We start from the raw sequence: 25751 nt of genomic DNA, 5'->3' as shown, positions 1-25751 counted from the left end.
CATTCTGTCCTTCGTGACTTGTTTTACAGCTGGACGAAGGAGGTGGAAGATGTTTTTGTTTTGTTTTGTTCTTTTCTTTACTTTTGATTTGGCATCCACTGTAAATATTATAACACCTGCACTGTTTTCTTTTTGGAAGTGTCTTTGCATTGGACTTTGTAAATATTTTTTCTTTGCAAGACATTTCTTTGTAAAATAGTATAGGCACTGCTGGAATTAAACAGATTCCTGTTTTTGAATAGCTTTTTTTTTTTAGGCTGAGTCTCTCTTACTCCATCCCCTGGTTGCTTGGTCTCATCTACTGACACCCCAAGTCGGGAATTATAGAACAGGGTCCTTACCTGGGGTGTCACAACTGTTCTTAAGATCATGCTGCCGTAAAGCTTAAAAGAGAAGGCCTCTAGAATGAGAGGCAGTGCTGATTAAATTTGCATAATACAGAATTGTGATGTGTGTACCTTAGTTAATGGTTCATGAATAATGAGGCCAGCATCTCTAAATTAAATGAATGAAGATTTAGGCATAAACAAATTTCAAATACAACATAAAATCCTTGAATAAAACAGGCAAAAAGCAATTTCTCTTTTCTAGTAATTCTTCTCGCTGCCCTGCGCATCTTAGGCCAGGATTATACTTCACGTGACATGACGCATGCTGCAGCTGACGCTCCTGCTAAGCAACCATTGTAGTGTTTATACTTGCGCGCGTACTTTGCGTACATCTGGAGGAATTCACCAGGTGGCAGTGCGAGATATTATCACGGTGAGAACATGTTCGGCTTCGCTGTGTTATGAATTGCCTGGAACACCCATTAAATTCCAATGACACCTTACCACAATATCTCTGAAAAGGATGTTTATTGATTAAATCCAGGGATGTATCCATTCCAGCAAGCATTGGGCACGAGTGAGAAACAATCCCTGGACGAGGCCTCGGCTCATCACAAGGTGAATACAAGCAGACACATACATTAGCGTCATTTTAGCGGCACAAAATCCCCAAATCTGCATATCTTTGGAAGGAAACTGGAGCACACTGAGGAATCCCAGCAGAAAAACATGTAAACTCCAGGCAGGGAATATCAGCGACGTGACTCCCTGCAAGACAGCAGCGCTAATGCTCCGCCACTGTGTCACCCCCATGTGTGTAATTATTAACAGTATTCATTATTTAAACGAAATTACCAATTTATCTGTAAAATGTAATATACATACTTTAATGCTTTTCATCATGAAAGTGATCTCAAGTATAAATCTAAGGATTCTAAATGTGCAGAGAGTTGGAATATCATACATTTAATGTGCTCAGTGTGGCGATCCGCTGCTGTCAGGAGCAGAGAAAGCCCTAGAAAAAAAGATGGCACAGAAGATGGTATGTGAGACTTTTAAAACATATCATGTCATTACGATTGGGAATATGCGACGCTTCAATATAAAATCACCACGAATGCATCTGTATGTCGGCATTTTGCTTCACCACATCGAACCATTTATCAAATATCGAAGCGCACCCACCGATCTCGTAGGATCCGCAAAGCGGCTTTCTGTCACATGTAGATAGTAAACAGAGACTCTGACGTCACATTCCAACTTTTAGCACACTGTGCCCCCCGACTTTTTGCTGGTACTGCAACTCGCACACACGTTGCATTAATTTCTGAGGACACATCAAATGAACGTTTAAAACACGTGGCAGCCATGATGTGGGCATGTACGCATTCTGAGTGTGAAGTATAAACGAGTCCTTACTCCCTTCATCTCCCCAGATTAGCCACTGGGCCTTATACTGTAGCTGGGCTGACAAGCCAACAGCTTCAGTCTCTCTGTCCAGCTGTTATCCTAACCACCCTCTTCAGGGTCCATATCAACATCCATTGTCCTGTCACCCTGACGTTGGTCCATTGGGACCCCTGGAGCCTTTGATTGCAACATACTCCTCCGGGGTGCTCAATGTGAGCAACCCACCCTTGGGCCCCTTACTCCCTTGTAGGGCCACTGACCTCTCTGCCTTCGCCCTACTATGTTGGATGAAACACTCTCCCAATGCTTTCCTTCCATTCTTTTTTCTCCTTTCTAACCTACCCAGGCTTGGTTATGCTCTTGTGGGTATGGTGCCGTAATAATTTATAGAGTCAATGTGGAAACTGGAACCAATCACACACTTAGATGAAAACATGGTTAGCCCAATCTCCCTATTAAATTCCCCAGGGCCACATGACCACACACATTCATGGAGACTGAGCTGTACCATTTTTATTTGAAAATACCTTGGACCCTATACTGCTGTCCCACAGCCACATAATACATGCTCAGGGATTACAAAAATGTAAGGAAAAAACACAGGCCATGCTGAATGCTCACAACCAAAGGATGTTTCACAACTGACATCTTTTCTTGTAATCTGTGAATTACTACACCAGGTTTTTGCCTTTTACCTGCAGTTGTACACCCATGTAATCAGCTTCTATAAAGTGGACATAAAAAGCATACTTTTCAAGAAGCAAAATTATTAGTTACTTCCTGGAAATTGGAGGTGTGATGATGAATGTTGTTAGTGCATATGCCTCGCAGGTTGGGTTTGCAGTGGATGAGAAAGAAGATTTTTGGAGTGAGTTGGATGAAGTGATGAACAGTGTACCCAAGGGACAGAAAGTGGTGATTGGAGCGGATTTCAATGGACATGTTGGTGAAGGGAACAGAGGAGACGAGGAGGTGATGGGTAGGTATGGTGTCAAGGAGAGGAATGAAGAAGGTCTAGAGGATAGAGGATTTTGCCAAAAGGATGGACATGGCTGTGGTGAATATGTATTTTAAGAAGAGGGAAGAACATAGTGTTACGTACAAGAGTGGAGGAAGATGCACACAGGTAGATTACATCCTAATAATAATAATAATACATTTTATTTATATAGCGCCTTTCCCATGCTCAAGGCACTTACAAAATATAATAAAGAATGGCAGTGTATACAGTATATAGCATTGTACAAACCAGATAAATAAATAAAGAAGATTAAGACAGTGAATTCTGAAAAAAAAACAGACAACATAATTGATGATCTAGCACACACACACATACAGGTTACATTAGCATCTTGTCAGAGAAATAAACTGAGAGAAGGGTAATAAAGTCAAGTAGAGCTAAAAGCCTTCCTGAACAGATGAGTTTTGAGTTGTTTTTTAAAAGAATTCGTGGAGTCAGCTGACCTGATTAATTTTGGTAGGTCATTCCAGAGTCTGGGCGCTATACAGCTGAAGGCCCTGTCACCCATGGAGTGTAGATTAGTGTGGGGTACAACAAGATTGCCAGAATCAGAGGACCTTAGTGGGCGGGCAGGCACATAGTGATGGAGAAGGTCACTGATGTAGTACGGCGCAAGGTTATTTAAGGCTTTGTAGGTTATTAGTAGGATTTTATATTCGATTCTGTAAGACACAGGGATCCAGTGAAGACGGAGCAGGATGGGTGTGATGTGCTTACTGCTGCTGGCTCGAGTAAGGACTCTTGCAGCTGAGTTTTGAACAAGCTGGAACTGTGATATAAGATTAGAAGGGGCACCTGCCAGTAGGGAATTACAATAATCGATGCGGGATGTGATAAAAGCATGGACAAGTTTCTCAGCATTAGAGAAGGAGAGGAAGGAGCGAACACGGGATATGTTATGGAGGTGAAAGTAAGAAAGTTTCTTAATGTGATTTATGTGGGCGGAATAAGAGAGGGGGGAATCAAAAATTACACCAAGATTTTTTACAGTAGAGGCAGGTCTGATGAGATCACCACCAAGATAGACTGGGAAGGAGCTCATTTTATTAAGTTGCATTTTAGTCCCAATTTGCAGGAGTTCAGTTCAATTTAATTTTAAAGAGTTCTGCTCCATCCAGGTTTTAATTTCACTAAGGCAGGTTGTGAGCTGAGAAAGCTCTGATGAAGTTCCACTTTTAACATTGAAGTAGAGTTGAGTATCATCTGCATGAAAATGATAACCCAGTCCATAGCTACGGATAATATGGCCAAGGGGAAGCATGTAAATACAGAAAAGCAGAGGACCAAGGACAGAGCCTTGAGGGACTCCTTGTGTGACCGGCGCTGTGCTGGACCTGCTGTTGCCAAGACTAACAAACTCTTGCCTATCTGTCAGATAGGACTTGAACCACTGGAGGGCAGTGCCAGAGATACCCAGCATGTTCTCCATTCTGGACAGTAGGATGTCATGTCTGACAGTGTCAAATGCTGCACTGAGGTCTAACAGAATTAATATTCTTGTTCGTCCAGAGTCTGCTGCCATAAGCAAATCATTGGTTACCCATAGCAGAGCAGTTTCACAGCTGTGCCGCGCCCTGAAATCAGACTGAAAGGGTTCCATCAAATTATTAGAGGTTAGGTAATTGGTGATTTGGGAAGCTACAACACGCTCAAGAACTTTTGACAGGAAAGGTTAGTGGGAAATAGGCCGGAAATTGTTAAGATTGTCAGCATCAAGACCAGACTTTTTTAACATTGGGGTTACAGAAGCAATTTTAAAAGTGAGCGGCACAGAGCCTATGTCAAGGGATGAGTTTATTATTGTTGTAACAGTCGGGATTATGGCATGAAGGCAGGATTTAAATAGTATGGTGGGGATGGGGTCCAGTACACAAGTAGTCAGCCTCATCTTACAAAGCAGGTTATTAACAAACGCATATATGACTGGTGAGAACTTAGAGAAGGAGCTGGATGGAGTGGGAAAACAGGGAGAGATATAAACAGATGATGTATTTATGTTAGTTGAATTATTTAGATCATTAATTTTGTTACGGAAAAAGTGGAGGAATTCCTCACAGACTTCAGTAGAAGAGGTAGTTGCAGAAGAGCTGATTTGAAGGAGATTGAAGACTGCAAAGTAGTGGCAGGGGAAAGTGCAGTTAAGCAGCATAGGATGGTGGTCTGTAGGATGACGTTGGAGATCAAGAAGAGGAAGAGAGTAAGGGCAGAGCCAAGGATCAAATGGTGGAAGTTGAAAAAGGAAGACTGCAAGGTTGAGTTTAGGGGGAAGGTGAGACAGGCACTGGGTGGTATTGAAGAATTACCAGACAGTTGGGGAACTACAGCAGATGTAGTAAGGGTGACAGCAAGAAGGGTGCTTGGCGTGATATCTGGACAGAGGAAGGAGCAAAAGGAAACCTGGTGGTGGAATGGGGAAGTACAGGAGAATATACAGAGGAAGAGGATGGCAAAGAAGAAGTGGGACAGTCAGAGAGATGCAGAAAGTAGACGAGTACAAAGAGATAAGGTGCAAGGTGAAGAAAGAGGTGGCAAAGGCTAAAGAAAAGATGGAAACATACTCACAAGCGAGGAGAGTGTGTTGAGCAGATGGAAAGAGTACTTTGAGAGGCTGATGAATGAAGAGAACAAGAGAGAAAAGAGGTTGGATGAGGTGGAGATAGTGAATCAGGAAGTGCAACAGATTAGCAAGGAGGAAGTAAGGACAGCTATGAAGAGGATGAAGAATGGAAAAGCCATTGGTCCAGATGACATACCTGTGGAAGCATGGAGGTGTTTAGGAGAGACGGCAGTGGAGTTTTTAACCAGATTGTTTAATAGAATCTTGGAAAGTGAGAGGATGCCTGAGGAGTGGAGAAGAAGTGTACTGGTGCTGATATTTAAGAATAAGGGGGATGTGCAGGACTGTAGTAACTACAGAGGGATAAAATTAATGAGCCACAGCATGAAGTTATGGGAAAGAGTAGTGGAAGCTAGGTTAAGAAGTGAGGTGATGATTAGTGAGCACCAGTATGGTTTCATGCCAAGAAAGAGCACCACAAATGCAATGTTTGCTCTGAGGGTGTTGATGGAGAAGTATAGAGAAGGCCAGAAGGAGCTGCATTGCGTCTTTGTGGACCTGGAGAAAGCATATAACAGGGTGCCTCAAGAGGAGTTGTGGTATTATATGAGGAAGTCGGGAGTGGCAGAGAAGTATGCAAAAGTTGTACAGGATATGTACGAGGGAAGTGTGACTGTGGTGAGGTCTGCGGTAGGAGTGACGGATGTATTCAAGGTGGAGGTGGGATTACATCAGGGATTGGTTCTGAGTCCTTTCTTATTTGCAGTGGTGATGGACAGGCTGACAGATGAGATTAGACAGGAGTCCCTGTGGACTATGATGTTTGCTGATGACATTGTGCTCTGTAGCGAGAGTAAGGAGCAGGTTGAGGAGACCCTAGAGAGGTGGAGATATGCTCTAGAGAGGAGAGGAATGAAGGTCAGTAGGAACAAGACAGAATACATGTGTGTAAATGAGAGGGAGGTCAGTGGAATGGTGAGGATGCAACGAGTAGAGTTGGCAAAGGTGGATGAGTTTAAATACTTGCGATCAACAGTACAGAGTAATGGGGATTGTGGAAGAGAGGTGAAAAAGAGAGTGCAGGCAGAGTGGAATGGGTGGAGAAGATTGTCAGGAGTGATTTGTGACAAACGGATATCAGCAAGAGTGAAAGGGAAGGTCTGCAGGACGGTAGTGAGACCAGCTATGTTATATGGGTTGGAGATGATGGCACTGACCAAAAAACAGGAGACAGAGCTGGAGGTGGCAGAGGTAAAGATGCTAAGATTTGCATTGGATGTAACGAGGATGGACAGGATTAGAAATGAGTACATTAGAGTGTCAGCTCATGTTGGATGGTTGGTAGACAAAGTCAGGGAGGCGAGATTGCGTTGGTTTGGACATATGCAGAGGACAGATGCTGAGAATATTGGGAGAAGGATGCTAAGGATAGAGCTGCCAGGTAAGAGAAAAAGAGGAAGGCCTAAGAAAAGGTTTATGGATGTGGTGAGAGAGGACATGCAGGTGATGGGTGTAACCGAGCAAGATGCAGAGGACAGAAAGATATGGAAGAAGATCTGATGTGGCAACCCCTAACGGGAGCGGCCGAAAGAAGAAGAAGAAAATTATTAGTTACTTCCAACGTCGTGCTAAATTACTTGAACACTTAATTCCTGCTAAATCTAGCCTGTGAAACTTCACTAGGGAGCAGTAATATCCAATATTATGAATGATGGCAGCAAAAAATCTATTGCGTTTACATCACATTACCTGTCCAAGACTGAAGAAAATAACACTTAGACAAGGAGGCATTGATTCTAGTGTGGAGGTTTAATCAGTGTAGAGAGTTTACTCTTGTAATGGTAGAGTAGAATAGTATAGATTTATGAGAGAATGGGACTCCTTTCAGAACAGATGGGAAGTGTTCTGCCACAATGGGTTACATTTGAACTGGAAGTGTATAAGTAGGTTAGTTGAGGATTGTTTAGACCAATGTATGGGGGTGCAGGGAGTTAAGGACAGGACAGTTTTAGAACTATATATGAAGGAACAAACATTAGTGTAATAATAAAAATACATAGTTAATGTAAATTCTTACCCACCATTTACATGTATAAGTAAAATGAGTCATACATTAAAAATAGCTTGCCTTAATGCTAGAAGCATCAAAAATAAAACAAATTGTAATATTATAGCAATAATAGAAACCTGGCTAAATAGTAATGATAGCGATGAGTGTAACATAGAGGGATACACATTTTTTAGGAAGGATAGAAAGAACAGAAAAGGAGATGCGGTTGCTGTTTATGTCAAACAGAATTTAAATGCATGTCCTCTTCCGTTGAACGAGGAGCCCCATCTTAGTGAGGACATTTGGCTTCACCTTGAAAGCATTAGGAAAAGAGGTCTTATTTTAGGAGTGTTATAGACTGCCCAATGTAGGGGATAATTTCAATGCACATCTTTTTTAGTAATATTAAAGAGACCAGTTTACAAGGGGATATTATAGTCATGGGGGACTTTAACTATCCGAACATTAACTGGGCTAACCTTGCAAATAGTGGAGCACAAGTGGAGGAGTTTTTGAAAGTAATCAGTGACTGTTTTTTAACACACTATTTTAAATCATCAACATGGGGTGAAGCTTGTCTGGATTTAGTATTTTGTAATAATCAGGATAGAATTGAGGGTGTAGAGGTGATTGAACTACTAGGGTCAAGTGACCATAATATAATACAGTTCTCATTGTTTCAGAATAGTGCAGATGCAAAGACTAAAAGTACTAAGTTTAACTTTAGTAGGGAAAATTTTGAGTAGACGCAGCAAAGTCGAAGGAGGATAGACTGGGATAAGCTTTAAAGTGTGAAGACAGTTGAGGAGCCGTGGAACAGGTTTAAAAATATTTGACATATAATGTAGGATAGGTACATACCTAAATCTGGAATTAGTAGTAAGTTTACATAAACTACACAGTGGGTTAATAAAGAGTTAAAAAAGAAACTGCACAGGAAAAATAGGCTGTATAAAGTGTATAACACCAGTAACTCCAATGTGAATTATTGGGATATGAGAACATGAGGGCAACCATTAAAAAGGATGTTAGGGAGGCTAAAAGGCAGTTAGAGAGGAATATAGCAGATAAGGCAAAAGATGACCCAAAGTGATTCTTTCAGTAATTTAGTAGTAAAAGAACAGTTAAGGAGGAGGTGAAGTGCATCAGGAATAGTAAAGGGGACTTAAAAATACAGACAGTGAAATAGCAGATAATAAAAAAATAACATTTCTTTGAGGTCTTCGCATGTGTTCAAAGTAGATAACCTCTCAGAGGTAAAATGATTTAGAAATTAGAGAGGAAGAAGTACTGCTCAGATTACATAAGCTGAAATCAAATGAATCTCCTGGACTGCACTGGACTGGACTGGACAAGACAAGACAAGATCAGATAGAGCTTTATTTGTCCATAATGGGAAATTTGGCTTTTTATAGAAGCTCTTTAAATAAATACATAAATAGGTAGGTAAGTAAATAAATAAATATACACACAGAGTTTGCTCTGAACACACACCAGAATGATTATAAACAAGAAAATCAAAAACAAAGAAAGGTTGTGATTTGGCTAACACAGTCACAATGAGGCATTATGCAGATGTATTGCTGTTGGTGTAAATGAGCTCAAGTAGCGTTTCTTGACACACTTCTGCTGAACAATTCGTTGCCTGGAAATACGCAGTGTTAGTATGATAGAGAAAGGATGTGTAGCATTGCTCATAATAGCACTCTACTTCTGATTTATTTCCCTCCTTTGCACTACCTCCAGGGTGTCCAGAGTGCATCCTATAACTAATCTTGCCCTTTTAATTAGCATGTTTATTCGGTTGTCCTCTCTTGAAGTGATGTTACCAGCCCAGCACACCACAGCATAGAAGATCATACTGGCCATCACAGAGTTTTAGAAGATGCGAAGAATGTCACTTCCCACATTAAAGGAACACAGTTTCCTAAGGTAGGAAAAAGAGCCTGCTCTGCCCTTTCTTATATACAGTCGTTCCTCTGCTCTGAGATTAGTCCATCCTGTTGTTGATGTGGTCCCCTAAGTACTTGTAGGAGTGGACAACCTCTACATCCACTACTTGAATAGTGACTGGACATAGAGGCTCTTTGGTGTGGTGAAAGGCAATAACCAGTTCCTTGATTTTGCTGATTTTAAGGTGCAGATAATTCTCTTTACAGCAAAAAACAAACTTCTCCACTTGACTCCTGTACTCTGTCTCATCCCCAGAAAATCCTCTGAGAATTTCTGCAAGTGACATGACCTGGTGTTATGTTTATAGTCTGGGCTGTACAGAGTGAAGAGAAAAGGAGACAGGACTGTTCCTTGTGGTGATCCAGTGCTGCTCACATCTGTAACAGAAACACAGCCCTTCAGTCTCACAAAGTGCACTGCCTGACAGATAGTCCATTCGATTTATCCTCAAGTTCACAAGGAGGTTAGCGAGTACATATATAAACTCTTGACACATATTTTTAGGAAGTCACTGTGCACAGGGGAAATTCTGAAGGAACTGGAAGTGCCAGGTATTATCTTGTTATATAAAATGTGTGACTGGGCAGATCCAAGCAACTGTAGGCCAGTAAGCTTAATGTGCATCACAGGTGAATTAATGGAAGGAATTATTAAGGACTAGACATTAAGCCTGTTACAATAACGGGCGATAGAACAGTAATTTTCTCTGACAGTAATACTGGCTTTGATATCCATAATATGCGTTTAATTTTCTGTTACAACAGTGGGCAATTAGCAGATTATCCCCAGCAACTGATGTAATGTGTGGCGTGTAGTTAATAATTGTGCTTGTGGCGTCTCTCCAGCAAGTACTGTGCAGTTCCCCAGCAAGTATTTTAATCTGTGCTGGCGTGCAGCTGATTATTGTATGTGTAGCGTCTCCCCAGCAATGGATTTTATGTGCGTGAAAATAAATCTACTTTTAAAAGTCATCCTATTGTAATATCATGAAAATTCGTATATTTAGGAAAACCCCTTCAACGACTGACACTTTACACTTTACCGGGCCAGGCTTCTTAATCGCAAATCTGACATCCTCCGAGTGAACACTTGCACAACCACAAACACTAATCCCACCTCTTTGGGGAAGCTGGTCTCTGCGTCTCAGTACTCGATCGGATTTTTCGTGCCTTTTGTTTTAAGTCTTACCTCATTTCCAGAAATCTGATTGGATCAGCCGCGCGATATTTTATAGGTCCCGCCCTCTCTGTCTTGTGTGACACGTCAGGCAGCCTTTGAAGCATGCTCCGTGCCCCGTGCATGCGCACTTCACCAGAAGACACACACACACACGGACACTGGATGCACACAGGGGTTTTATTAAAGAGGATAAGATTGAGCAACACAGGCAAGAATAGGAGTTGCACTGAAAAGTCAGCACGGGTTCAGAAGAGGGAGGTCTGAAGAAAAAGAAAGCGGGTTAGGGTAGGCTTTTGATATGACAGCTTGCATGGTATAGCAATTAGAACTGCTGACTCTTAACCAAGAGGGTGCTGGTTCGATACCAACTGCCTCCCAAATTTAGTGAGCTGCTTTTATTGTTAATATTATATAATAAAAACATACATTTGATTTGCATCTGTAACAGCCAGTGTAAATTTATAGTACTTTTAAAAGTTAGCGTTTTTTTTTTTCAGTTTTTTTTTTCTCAGTCATGTTCATGCTCCCACAACCCCCCAACACAAACCCCTGATCTGAGTCTGTTTTCAGATAAAGACGTGGTATAACAAAACAATAGTGTCAGATCTTATGAATGAACGAGACTGGGACTGGCAAAACTGTGGATGTGGGTGTGAGTGGTGTGCATGACTGGGAATGATTGTGGATGTGAATTTTTTTTTATTCAGTTTTATTCTTGAGTGTTCCTGCTCACACTGAATTAGTATACATCTTCTGGTCCGTGATGTTCAAGCCGCACTGACAAAAAAGAAAGACATCGGTATATATGACATTTGGAATAATTCATTTTATAACCTGTATAGTACATTTTGGAAAACATTGTTGCACTAATGCAACATTATATTCATTTGCATACCTTCATGCAGTTGTAGTCAGTGACCGCGTTTGTTTTTTTTTTTTCCTGATCTTGCCCAGTCTCCACATTTTGGTGCATGGTGGTGTTTCTTTTGTACTCTAGGAGATGCAGAGGACAGAATAGTACAGAGAGGTCAGTTCCGCGCTATATACAATCATCAAATTCAAATGTTAACAGTTCCCACACACCCAAGGACCGTCCTTCCTACATTTACTACGTGTGTACCTGTTGCAATGTACACACCTCTCTATGCTGTGGTTCCTGTTACACTGAAGGGGCACCTGACACTGACTGAGTTTGCTTTCCTGGGGAAAGCAAAGGTCTTGGAACAGAAGCTTGTCGATGTTGCATCCTCTTTCCTTTTTCCATTGCCTTTTCTTTGAAGAAGTGACAACAAAGTTCCTCTGCAAGGTGAGCCAAGAACACTCTGGAATCTGTTGGTACCACAACAAACTACAGACAAAATGTTATTTTGAGCATATGATTATTTTGAATTGTGAATGTTTAAGCATTACACAAATCACTGAATTAATACAATTTTATTTTTGCCTGAAAAACATGTTTCATGAAACTAGAGATTGCAATAGATCCAAGAACAATCAAGAGTTTTCCATGGGCTTGTTGCAGCCGAATTCTTATCAAGTTGACCATGGAATTTATAACAGATTAGCCACAGTACCTATCACAGAGAGGTTACAGAATAATTTAAAAATAATTTAAAAATATCTGCCATCTCTTGCTGTACATGTATCTTCAGCACCTCTCCTCTGTATTTGTGTGTGTGTGTGTGTGCGTGTGTGTGCGTGTGCGTGTGTGTGTGTTAGTTAGCACCTCTTCACTGGTGAGCCCTCTTTTGAATGTGTTGCTGTAAGTCAAGTCAAGTCAAGTCAACTTTATTTATAAAGCACTTTACATACAACAGCCGCTGACCAAAGTGCTGAACATAGGCTAAAATAAATTTTAAACAAAAACAAAATAATAAATAAGTAAAATAAAATACAATAAATGAAACTAATTAAAACATAGTAAACACAAGTAAACAGAGTTAATACAGAGTAAAATCAACTGCTCACACAGGATCAAACGCCAAACCAAAGAGGTAAGTCTTAAGAGCAGACTTAAAAATGGACAGTGAGGAGGCCTGTCTAATGTGGATCGGCAGTGAATTCCAGAGCCTTGGAGCCACAACAGAAAAAGCCCTATCCCCCCTGAGCTTTCGCGGAGTCCTAGGCACATCCAGAAGCAGCTGACCAGCTGATCTGAGTGAGCGGGAAGGAGAGTGCATATGCAACAGCTCAGCGAGGTAGGGCGGAGCAAGCCCATCTAAGGACTTAAAAACAAATAAAAGAATCTTAAAATGAACTCTAAACTGAACAGGCAGCCAGTGTAGTGAGGATAACACAGGTGTAATGTGCTCATTTTTTCGCGTGCCAGTTAAAAGGCGTGCAGCAGCATTTTGCACCAGCTGGAGCCGAGACAGGGTGGACTGGCTAACACCAACATACAACGAATTACAATAGTCCAGCCGGGTTGTAATGAAAGCGTGGATTACTGTTGTAAATTGATCTTTGGAAAGAATGTTTTTTATCTTCGCCAAACGTCTCAGCTGAAAAAAACAAGATTTCACCACCGCACTGATCTGACCGTCCAGTCTAAAATCCTCATCTATCCTAAAACCCAGATTTGTAATGACAGGTGTACCATATTGTGCAAGGGGACCCAAATCCACAGGAGCAGAAGTAGAAATAGACCCACTGGTGCCCCCAGGACCAAAAACTATAACCTCTGTCTTATTTTCATTAAAATTTAAGAAGTTTACTGCCATCCAAGCTTTCACCTCTTCTAGGCACATAACCAAAGTTTGTATGGAGTAAGCATCCTTGCGTTTGAGGGGTACATAAACCTGAGTATCGTCTGCATAACAATGGAAAGCAATTTTATGCTTTCTAAGAATAGAGCCAAGAGGCAGGAGATACAAAGAAAATAGCAGAGGACCAAGTATGGAGCCTTGTGGAACCCCACATGATAGTGAAGCAGAGGAGGATCTAAATTCATCTAGCCTCACTGAAAAAGTTCTTTGAGTCAAGTATGATTTAAACCACGCCAAGGCAGTACCACGAATGCCCACACAATGCTCCAGACGAGATAATAAAATACTATGATCTATAGTATCAAAAGCAGCTGTTAAATCGAACAGAACTAAAATCACATAATCCCCTGAGTCTGTTGCCAAAAGGATGTCATTAAAAACCTTCAGTAATGCGGTTTCAGTACTGTGAAGCGGCTTAAAACCAGATTGAAACACTTCGAGCACATCACTTTTATCTAAAAAGGCTTTCAATTGAATATACACACTTCTCTCCAAAATTTTGGACAGAAATGGAAGCTTCTGTAAAGCCAATGTGTCTCATACTTTCTTGCCGCCCCTCTGGTTTTATACTTGTCATCTTTGAGGGAGATTCTCTCAGCATGGCTCAGACACTTTTACTCCTCTATGTGTGTCTCACACTCACACTTCCTCTTTTGTCATGGCACTAAAGCCAAACTGACCAATCACACCAAAACCAGACTAACCAATCAGATTGATCTAAGCGACTGAAGACACAGACCTTAGCATTTTACTATGAGGGGCGTTCAGATATAAATAGGAATTTATGAGCAATATCTTATTTATTGAATACAATGAAACAACTTTCAGACTATTTTTCTATATAGTCTCCTGCCACTACAATACACTCGTTCCAGTGCTCAGGAAGCTTCTTAATCCCTGAAGAGTAGAAGTCTTTTGACTGTACATTGACCCATTCTTGCACAGCGTCAATAACATCCTCATTCAGCTTGAATTTCTTCCCTCCTAAAAATTCCTTAAGTGGATTATAGTCCCTCTCTAAATGACTTGCACCAATCATACACGCTAGACTGAGAGAGAAAAGACACTCATCCCCAAACTGTTTTTTAAGTCTCGAATAAATCTGAGATGGAATGACTCTTTCATTTGTCAAAAATTGAATAATAATGCGCTGTGCAACACTACTGTGTACCTCCTGCTCCGACATGTTGATTACAACTGACAGGAAGTGGGGAAAGAGCAGATAGCACTACTAACGAGAAGTTCATATATACATGTGTTTGTCCAATGAGTCAGGTCTACCTTGCACTATTTGTAAGAACAGAGTATGAAAATTCCTCTTTATAATTGAAGACCCCTCGTATATTCTAGATTTACATCCTTCATTGGGATGCAGCACTAGTGCTGCATAAATAGTGGTGCTTCAGTTTTCAAAGAGTTCAAATTTCATACCTCTTAAGAAGTTGCCCTCATACAAAGAATTGGTTGATATATTTATAAGAGATATTTTTCAACTACATGGCTTCCCTAGGTCTATTATTGCTGATAGAGGTCCTTCTTTTATTTAATATTTTTGAAAGTATATTTTTTACTAAAATTGCTTGTGCTTTCATTGTGATACCATCCTGAAATCAATGGTCTGACTGAACAAGTGAACTTGGACTAGAAGAAGTTTTGAAATGCAATTTGTACTTTTCAGTCTAATTGGAGATCTTTTGTACCACAAGCTGAATTTGCTAAAAAAAATTCCTATATAATTCCTAAAGTAAAATGTTACTGTTTGAATGTTTGTATAGTTACCAACCACTTTTATATTAGTTGTCATCCATTGCATCCTGGAGACTAATCTGAGAAAAGCTATTGATTGCAGGAACTACTGCCAAGCATTTTGCTGACCACAAACATAAATTAGTTCATCGTAGATTAGGTGTGGCTTACCACACAAGACTTCAGCCTAAGGGTTGTTTCTCGGAACCTCAAGATATATTGGTCTATATACCTTACTGAGAAATACTGTTCCTGACAATTGTAAGTAAACTCTTCCTTCTCATTTTAAAGATCATTCCTCACCACAGGTCAATTTTAAACCTGTTTACTCTAGTCTTTATTAACAAAGCTCTGACCCTCCTCTACTTATCAAGTACAGAAAATGTTTTACATATAACATCATATTTTGAAAATATTTTACCTCGTGCATTGGCATGTTTATGGACTGTGTGATCAGGAATACAATACAATAGTACAAACTGCAAGGCAAAATGCAATAATAGTTTATATCATTCACTAAATACAGAACTATCACATAAGAGTATACAGACTTGTTCAGAGTTCTGGAGACCTCAGCCAACAAGCTACCTCCCCACTACTAGCCATTTGACAACGGAGTCACTGTGGGCCAGCCAATCTGATTAAAGGTCCCTTCTACCTGATGATTCCAGTGCTCCTCTATCAGAGATGACTTTTCCATAGGCAGGCAAACAACTTGGCAGTAGAGCAGTGGCACCAAGTGCCACATCTGAATACCGAGAAGAGAAAAAAAATAGGCTAGCGTTAGTAACAGTTTATAAATATCATATTACTTATGTTTTAGTACTAATGACTTAACCACAGAGATGTAGTATGTACAGCTAATCAGCATCTCTACTGAGGGTATGTTAAGCTGAAGTAGTGAGATTTCTGCCTGGATTTAAAAGCTGAGACTAAAGGGACATGTATTTTAGTAACAAGCAGACTATTTCATAACTTCAGGGCCCTGTAACTAAAAATTTGACCTACCCATTGTTTTATTTTATTAATTCATAAGTAGACCAGCTGAATGATAAGTTCAGATTTGTGTGCAGGAACTTGGCCATTTAAGGCTTAATATGTTAAAAGGAGGATTTTGAAATCCACCCTAAACTTAACCAGGAGCCAGTGCACACTACTCAAACAAATTACAAAAACATTCAATGATCACAGTCTAACACCAAGTTAAGCTTTAGATACTGTATATCAGTCTGTCCAATTAGGAAGCAAAAGTGATTGTGAATCAAATTCAACTGCTTTGGTGCAAATGAAATTGACAACAGGTGCAGGCAACAGCAAGACCAACCCCACAGAGGGAATGGTTTTGCAGGTGGTGGCTACAGACAATTGCTCTCCTGACTGATTCTTCTCCAGTTTTGCTAGTGCCTTTATCACTACTGGAAGCACGATGCAGTACCTGCAGCTGATTCACATTGCACAGGTAGTACAGCTCCTGCAGGACAGCACATCTATACATACTGTCGCAAAAAGGTTTGCGGTTTCTGCCAGCACAGTCTCAAGAGCAAGGAGAAGATACTAGAAGACAGGCTGTTACACATGGAGAGCTGGACAGAGCCATAGAAGGGCATTAACCCAGCAGCTGAACCAGTATGAATAGGAGGAGCACTGCCAGAGCCCTATAAAATGTCCTCCAGCTGACTACTGGTGTACATGTTTCTGACCAAACTGTCAAAAACAGACTCCATAAGGGTGGCATGAGGGCCTGACATCCTCTTGTGGGACCTGTGCTCACAGCTCATCACCATGCAGCTTAATTGGCATTTGCCAAAGAATACCACAATTGGCAGCTCTAACAATGGTGCCCAGTTCTCTTCACAGATGAGAGCAGGTTCACACTGAGCACATGTGACAGACGTGAAAGAATCTGGAGATGCTGTGGTGAATGTTTCCGCCATGACTGGTTTGGCAGTGGATCAGTGATGGCCAAGGGAGGCATATCCTTGGAGGGTCGCACAGACCTCCACATACTAGGCAATGGTACCTTTACTGCTGTTAGGCACAGGGATGAAATCGTAAGAGCCATTGTCAGATCTTATTCTGGTACAGTTGGCCCTCGGTTCGTCCTGGTGCAAGACAATGCCCAGCCTTATGTGACCAGAGTGTGCAGGCAATTCCTGGATGACAAAGGCATTGATACCATTGACTGGGCTGCATGTTCCCCAGATCTGAATCCAACTGAGAATGTATTATACATCCAAATTTTCCAAGTAGCAGCACAGGGGTAAAAGACTATACCATTGTCTATGGCTATGAAAGAAAATTATATTCTATTCAAATTAAGCAAGCACTAATATGAGTTTAACTTAAAGCATTAACTTCCTAAGATTAGCTCTTACATATATATTTTGATTTTTTTTAAGGGGAGCCATTGCATACATAGCCTCTCTAAAGATCATATTATAATTTGATGTTAGCTGATCTAATTTTTTCCACAATTACACTTGACTTACTCAAAATATCTATAAATTTTGATGCATAGTTAGATGTCATACTGTCTTTGTTTTAAGCAGCTGTTAGATCAGCTGTTGTGCAAGGTTTCAGTTAAGAACAGTTTCAATTATTTCTGCATATTATTCTAAATAGAAATGTTGGGGGGCAGCACAGTGGCGCAGTGGTAGCGCTGCTGCCTCGCAGTTAGGAGACCTGGGTTCACTTCCCGGGTCCTCCCTGCATGGAGTTTGCATGTTCTCCCCGTGTCTGCGTGGGTTTCCTCCGGGTGCTCCGGTTTAGTCCCACAGTCCAAAGACATGCAGGTTAGGTGCATTGGTGATCCTAAATTGTCCCTAGTGTGTGCTTGGTATGTGGGTGTGCATGTGTGTGTGTGTGTGTGCGCCCTGTGTTGGCTGAGATTGGCTCCAGCAGACCCCCGTGACCCAGTAGTTAAGATATAGCGGGTTGGATAATGGATGTATGGATGGATGAAAATGTTGGAAAGGTGATGCATGTCTGTGATGTGAAAACTGGTAAATAGGTACTGAATGCTGTGTTTATTAATGCCTTAATCTTTAAAATTTAGGTATGGTAAGGTAAAAGATTAAAGTAATTATTTTTGTTTACTAGTTGACAGCAGTGTGCCAGCCGTGCTTCTCCAGTTATACATTGTTCATTACTTGCAGAAAGCAAACGCTCCAAAATAATTTACTTGCGCTAATTGGATAGCATAGCACATATGTAATACAGGTAGTCCCCAGGTTACAGACATCCGAGCTACGACATATGAACAGGGCCGCAGCTGCGACGCATGCGCCTCAGTAACTGCCGCTTCTTCATCTTCGGCCCAGGGATGCTGCAAGCGGTGGCTGGACGGAGGCTGGAGGGGGTCGATTACGCTGCTTGCGCAGTGTAGTGTCCGTCGGGCGGCTCCCACCACACACGGCTGCCCCGTTTGTTCTAGTTGGGTGGCTGGTAATGCTGCAAGTGGTGACCTTGTTGTGGCTGAACGGAGGCCATTGAGGGTGAACGGGGAAGCGGGGGGTAGCATTGTAGTGTGCCTCGGATGGCTGCGTGTTGAATGGGGGCAGTGGTGTGGCAGACACTACAGGCAGCACACTGTGACTGTGATGTGGGCTGGTGATGAACTGCCCCTCGCTGCCCCTATTCATTCTCAATAGCAAGCCTGCTTGTACTGTTACGCACATAGCAGGAAGTTGTCTCTTGTCAGTACAGGGTGGTCCAGATCTAATTCTGCAGATCCAGATCGTCTGGATGACTTTGATTTATGCGGGGACAATTGCAGTTCGGCGCGAAGACGATTCTTCGTGTCGTCAATTTGCACGCTTCTCGATGGTCCGGGATTTTTCAGGTGATTTTCTATGTAATAAACTGAATAAGTTATAGCGTGCTGTGATAGCTGTACAGTGCTGTATGGAAGAGCTCATCTTAACCTTTTGTCTTCACCCATCAAGAATGTCTCTGAAACACAAATCTGATGCAAATGCTGGTGCTACAGTAAAGAAGAGAAAAAACATCACCATTGAAAATAAAGTAGAAATAATAAAAAGGTCAGAAAGAGGTGAAACTCCATCATTCATTTGCAGAGCACTTGGTTATAGTTGGTCAACAATAACATTTATTAAAGTAATGCACCTGTTCCGATTTACATACAAATTCAACTTAAGTACAAACCTACAGTCCCTATCTCGTACGTAACCCGGGGACTGCCTGTATAACTTTGTGAGACAAAGTTTATTAACCTTTTTGAGATTGTCCTAATTTCTATATTTTTGGGGTTTTAAAAAATTATCTTTTTTATGAAAGCTGAAGACAGTTTGAAAAAAAAAAACACATACAAAATTGTACATTTTCATTTGCTTATGGATCATATCACAGCATTTCAATATAAACGATGTCAGGAGTCTTACTCGAACATTGTACAAAAATGCTGAAATTCTTTTGTTTAAGACACTTTGCTGTTTTCCTCTTGTGTTTTTCATGCCTTAGAGCATTAAAACAATTTTGACGAGAGCAAGCTTTTCAGCCCAACAAGCTTGTCCATCCTATTTACCTAGATTGTCTAAAATAACTTGAAGTGGTAGTTTATTTCATGTGTCTAGGGTTTTTAGTGTGAAGTAAAACTTTCTAACATTTGTGCAAAATGTGCACATAACAAGTTCCAAACCATGTCCCCATGTTCTTGTTTAAGAATTTATTTTAAAGTAACAATTGAGATCCACTGTATTTACTCCTTTCATATTTAAAACACTACAATTATACTACTTTCTGATCTCCATTTGCCTAAACTGAAAAGGCTGAACTCTCTCCTCATAGCTCAACATTATCCTAGTTTCTCTTCTCTGAGCTTTCTTTTCCACTGCTGTTCCTTTGCACTGCTGTGTCTTTTTTTTTTTTGTAATACGGAGGCCAAAACTGTACAGTGTACATTACTAAGCCTAATTAGTGCATTATATAACCTAACAAGCATAACCTCCTTTGAGTTGTACTTCACACGTTGTGACATATAGCCTAACACCCTATTAGCTTTCTTGATTACATCTGCTCATGGTTTTCATGTAGATGACTGATGAGTCTGCTTGTAGTGGTCTGAAAAACACCCAGCTAAGATTCACACCGCCTGTTGACGATGATTTACTTTTTTTTTTGGTGGGGACCCCAGGAACACACCCAGCCTTAGCCCAATTTACGCACACTCCCTCACAGAGTCAAAAAGGCCAACGGCAATTAAACAGAAATTGAATAATGTATTAAACCTGTGGGGAACAGCCCGGACACAGACAGACAGACATCGTTTTAAGCACCACAACAGGTTTATTTACAACTATTTACACAGGTGAAACACACACAACCCAGTGCCGCAGCATCAATCACCCCAAAGTCCTGGCCTCTCACAATGCCTGTACTCTTCTGACAGCCTCCAGTCCTCTTCTCTGACTTCTGTCCTTCTTCCACCCGACCCCAGCCCCCGAATGGAGGGAGGCGGCCCCTTTTATACACAGGTGCTCCAGGTGCCTCCTGATGAGCTTCTGCCGCCCCTTCCTGGTGTGCCGGAAGTACCAGCTGTGCACCCGGAAGCACTCCGGGTGTCCCTGGTCTTCTTCCCCACAGCACTTCCGGGTGTGGTGGAAGTGCTGAGGGCCAGGGCTCCACAGGCACTGGGGCACCCCCTGGCAGTGTCCACGGGCCCCTATAGGGTTGAGCTTCTAAGCTCCGTTCCCGTGGTCCCCAAAGCCAACAGGGCGGTCGCCGCCTCATGGTGTGGAGGAGGTGTAAGCCCTCCTCTGGTCCTCCTGGGTGTCCCGGCTGGGTACCACCCCCAGCCGCTTGCCGCAACCACAATAAATAAAATCTAAATACACAAACTAAAACGATCCCACTCCTTTCTGGTGAATACATATTAAAAATGAAGTCAGAAACAACAAATAACTAACAAAAACTACACATAGTGAAGCCCACAACAAAGTCCGTAGGAAACAGCAACCAGTGTAGTGAGATGATGGAGACCGAATAATCCAGAGATCAGCTCACTGTAAGTAAATGCAAAGAACAGTCCTACCGGTATATCCTGATGATGAAGAGTATTGGGATCAGGAGCACTCCTTCTCTGAAAGTCGACAAACAATCCAATTCAGTCCTCACACAGCAGGCAGACACCAGACAGTCCGTACACACGAACTGGAGACGATGCAGGACAAGAACAATAATTCAAAGGCAAGGAACGGGAAGACAAATGGATGGGTAACTCCAGACACAACACAGCCTCCCCTCTCTGTATACCCGGCTTCCTTTTAAAACTTGTACTGGCCTTCTTGTCCCCAGAAGCCCCAGCACCCTTGGCAGGTGTGCAATCAGAGCCACTGCAGGGACTACTGGGAGATTTTTACTCCCCGGTAGCACTGCTACATTCTATTGTGAGGTCCTTCTCATAAGGTGAACTTTCATATTTCAGACCTTCCTTAGTGTATTCAAATCCATTTTTTCTACTTCCTGTGATACTTTACATTTACTTATATTAAATTTCATCTGCCACAAATCTACCCAAGCCTGTAGGCTGTCCATTTCCCTCTGTAACAATTTAGCCGAGTCTGCATTATATGCAAACTTCTACATCTACAGATTTAATCAACTCATTGGTTATATTCTTGTCCATATTATTTAAGTATATTAAAAAGAGCCTTGACCCCAGCAATGATGAGAGACATCACATATCACCCTTTGCTTCAAGTGTTTGAGACAATTTTGTACCCACCTAAAAACCACACCTTGAATTCCAACTTCTTTCAGTCTTATCACTATAACCTTTCATGTGGTGCCTTATCAAAAGTCTTGTATAAATCAAGATAAATAATATCAGATTCCAACATATTAGTGAAACACAAAGTGCCCCATCTAAACTCATATTAACTATTTATTATACACCTGCTCTTGTGGATCTTCTCCTTCATAACCCCTCCCATTAATTTTCCTGAGATGCACATTCAATTTACTGGCCTATAGTTACTTGGATCAGTACAATGACCCTGTTTATTCAATAGGATAATATTTGCAAGCCTCCAGTCTTTTGGAAATTCCTCAGTGGGCAAATATCTTTTGAAAAATGTGTGCCAAGGGCTTATGTATTGTTAACTTCCTTAAGTACACAAGGATAAATGTTATGCAGTCCTGGTGACTTGTTACATTTCAGCCTGTTTAATATGAGCAGTACTTCTACCTCTATAATTTTCTAATAGCTAACTACCTCCTTAGTAATCCTTGTTTACTTTTGGGAGATTATTGACTTCTTCACACATATAAACTATAAAATATATCAAATATAAGTTTAAAGTATTTACCATTTCTCTGTCTGTGTGTTGTACCTTGCATTTTCCTTTTCTAATACTCTTTGCCTTCTCCTTGACCATTCTTGTTCTACAAAAATATTGAAAGAATCTCTTTGGGTTATCTTATTTTTTTTTCTGTAATATCTCTCCAGCTGCCTTTTAGGCTTCCTAATATCCTTTTAAACCATTGTACTCATTTGCCCCATGGTTAGTGGTAAGAGTTTATTAGTCTTATACTGTTTACCTGTTTTTCCTTTGTAATATCCTTTTTAGCTCTTTATTTACTCACAACAAAGTTATCTTTAATTTCTTAATGTTCTAAATTATGTATTAAACCTATCCTGCATTATATATGTATATTTGAACCTGACCCTCTTCTCTTTAACTGCCTCTACACTTGAAAGCTTATCCCAGTTTATCTTATTTAGCATTGTTGCATCTGCTCAGAATTTGTCCCTCCAGAATGAAAGCTGTTTTAGTTTTTGAATGTGCACTCTGCCAAAACACTGTGAAATGATCTCACTTGTTTTAATCATAGATCAATGCCCTAATATTCTGCTGTGGAATTTTCTGAAACAACCTAAACACATTTTTTCTTCACATATTGCAAACTGCTTTGACTCTGCAACAGCATTTCACCACGATTTTCCCTCTACCTAGTTACAAGTTTGGAATGAGATTTTGTTGTTGGCTATACAGTATTATTTCTATGACCTTGTGAATAAAAAAAATGAAAGTCTCGTTTAATCTGACCATTTGACCTGTAGGTAAAGATAATGTTTTGAAGTTGGGTGTAACTATATTGGTGCTAAGCTAAATTTGGAGTGATCTCTTGTCTAAATGGGTGGAGTGGTGGCTCTGGGGCTAGGGATCTGCATTGGCAATCGGAAGGTTACCGGTTCAAATCCTTTAAATGCCAAAAGGGACTCTGCTCTGTTGGGCCCTTGAGTAAGGCCCTTAAACCTGCAATTGTTCCGTCTTGGGTATGATGTTAATCTGCATCCAGCCCTGCATGTAGGCCCTCTAACCTGCAAGGAAAAACTTGAAAGTTGGTGGCAGAATTGGCAGTCCAGCCACCATAAAAAACCTCACACTGGTTCCTCACATCTGAACCTCACACTGGTACCTCACATCTGAATTAGTGTGGTGCTGAGGTGTCACACATTGCATGGCTGCACTCGGGTCCTAATCTGGGATCCTGAGTTGGTTTGTCATGTGGTGTGTGAGGAATTGCGCTCTATCAGCAGGCGCTCCTAACCTCTCTCTCTCCTCTCTCTTGTCTAAAAACTAACAGTGATGAAACAACTGCTGTCAGCACAATTGCTTTCTCTGCAATATTATGGTGACCTTCCTCTTTATCAATATAGGGCAAGCAACTATATAAGAAATGCGTCATTTCAATTTCTTACATCTTTAAAAAGATTGATTTTTTATTTACCAAGTCACCTGTTTTTCCAGTTTTTTTTATGTGAAATTGTAACTGTCTTGCCATCTTTAAAGATATGTTGATAAGCACATTTTATACAAACAAACTGTATGATATCATGCATTTTGACGGTGCTAGACAGTATCAGAATTCTAAAGTGGAAAGTGGAATCTACTTAAAAAAAAATGTAAAATTTTACAAGGTGTTGTGCAAGACGTGACTCTGTTCCCTATTTAAGCTTTAGATTTTGTCGACACATCATTATTTCTGCACAGAAAACTGAAATTGACAGTCTATAACAAAAACAGTTTTTGTGGTGATATATAATTGTATAATGATACATATAACCTTCTTTACTTTCAGAGATGTTATCAAAAGAATAGATCAGACGGAATTTGAAGGATTTGAATACATTAACCCTTTGCTGCTATCAACAGAAGAAGCCTTATGAAGAAAGAGGATCCAATTTGATTCTGTTGCCTGTGTATCATGGGCCATGTTCTACAGTAACCACTGGTCATAGGAAAAAGAAAAGAAACAAGAAACCTACTGCATGTATGCAAAAGTGGGAAGACTAGTCTGACTCTCAAAACAAACCTGAATGTTTGTTTGGGAGTGTGCTGCAAAGTTATTTAAGTAAAAAAAAAATCAAGCTGGTTGGACAGTGATAGCTTTTCACCCACCTACTACTGATATTCATGTTTTAACTATTTTGGTTGTGTCACTACTAAAGAGTTTGTAAATATAAAACGCCTGTGCATTTTTGTGCCTGCTTGAATTACAGATCAGAAAATATTACGTTCAACCCTGGGAACATCAGAGTTCTACTTTTAGAACTCGGTTTGTGCACTTTTTGTTTTAATAAATGTTAGATATTGTTAAGGAGGACAGGTCTTAAATGATGACATTTTAATCTTATAAAATATACACGTATACAGTAAAGTATAAATATTAGCTCTGTAAATCACAGCTACTGTATTTATTTATTTAAAAAAAAGAACAGCAGAAAGGGGCGGAGCAGAAGTGTAAAAAGTGCCTATTGAAATTTGTTTGATTTCTAAGCAGATCCCTATTTGCACTTCTGATGCATTCATTGCTATTAATCAGACTCTCTACAGCAGTGCACATCAAAATATTGAAACTCGATTGTGGATGTCGAGGTTCTGACAGCCTTGGAAGTGGTAACCTGGTAAACAGTTATCTGGACTAATTAAGAAATACTTTGAAGAGAATTAGTATCTTCTAATTCTGATAAGTTCTTAACATATTATTAATATTTAACATATTATTAATATTTGGTAATCAAATGTTTGATTTGGTATTAGTACTTAAATTAGGAACTTTAAAGTATGTCAACAGAGTCTGAAAGAAAAGTCTGAAATATGTAAGGGGTGTTTCTTCCAAATAATACAGAATGTAAATGTGCCAAACTTACAGTACTCAACTTTTATTAAGTTGAAATTTCTGTTAGCAAAAAGATGTAAAAGAACTTGTAAAAGTGACTTCTTTAACACAAGACTACAAAAATCATGCTTTTTTTTTCTTCCTCCTACGGATTACATTCCTCAGTTTCTAGTTTTTCTGCTTTGGTAGTTTTTAGCACATTATACCACATTTTTTTCTGTAATTCTGTCTATTACACCAAAGTTTTAGCTTGTCAGAACTTTTTTTTATTCTATATTTTTCTCTTAATTTCTGACCTTGTCAGCTGGTATATTTCCTATGGTTTGTTAAATGTGTTTGTTTTATCTGTATGGGGACTACTTAAAACAAATTATGACTGAGTATAAAATTATTAATTTAGACATGTACTGTATTCCCTTTTTGAAATGCAAATATTATAATTATATAAAATAATTATTTCAAATGTTTTAGTAATCAGCTAAACACTGTACATGCTTATGTTGGAAGAAAAGGAATGAAAATCTTGGATCATTTGATTGGATAAAATGTACAGTATATTCTAGCCGAACACCACCTTGAAATTAGAATATCTGCATTG

At 40.3% G+C, this 25751-nt stretch overlaps 1 protein-coding gene across 1 annotated transcript in view; it reads left to right on the top strand.

The window, feature by feature from the left end:
- The window catches only part of prkcz (protein kinase C, zeta), a 381379-nt gene extending 356748 nt beyond the window's left edge, over positions 1-24631 (top strand). Inside the window, exon 13 of the mRNA XM_051931388.1 lies at positions 24113-24631. Coding sequence (XP_051787348.1) covers positions 24113-24200 — 88 coding nt within the window. The 3' untranslated portion in view covers positions 24201-24631. The remainder of the gene's footprint in view (positions 1-24112) is intronic.
- Positions 24632-25751: the final 1120 nt, after the last annotated feature.

The sequence above is a fragment of the Erpetoichthys calabaricus genome, chromosome 8 (genome assembly GCF_900747795.2).
Source record: "Erpetoichthys calabaricus chromosome 8, fErpCal1.3, whole genome shotgun sequence".
NCBI lineage: Eukaryota > Metazoa > Chordata > Cladistia > Polypteriformes > Polypteridae > Erpetoichthys > Erpetoichthys calabaricus.
The sequence above is the reverse complement of the archived record's forward strand: the minus strand, read 5'-3'. Positions and strand labels throughout refer to the sequence as shown.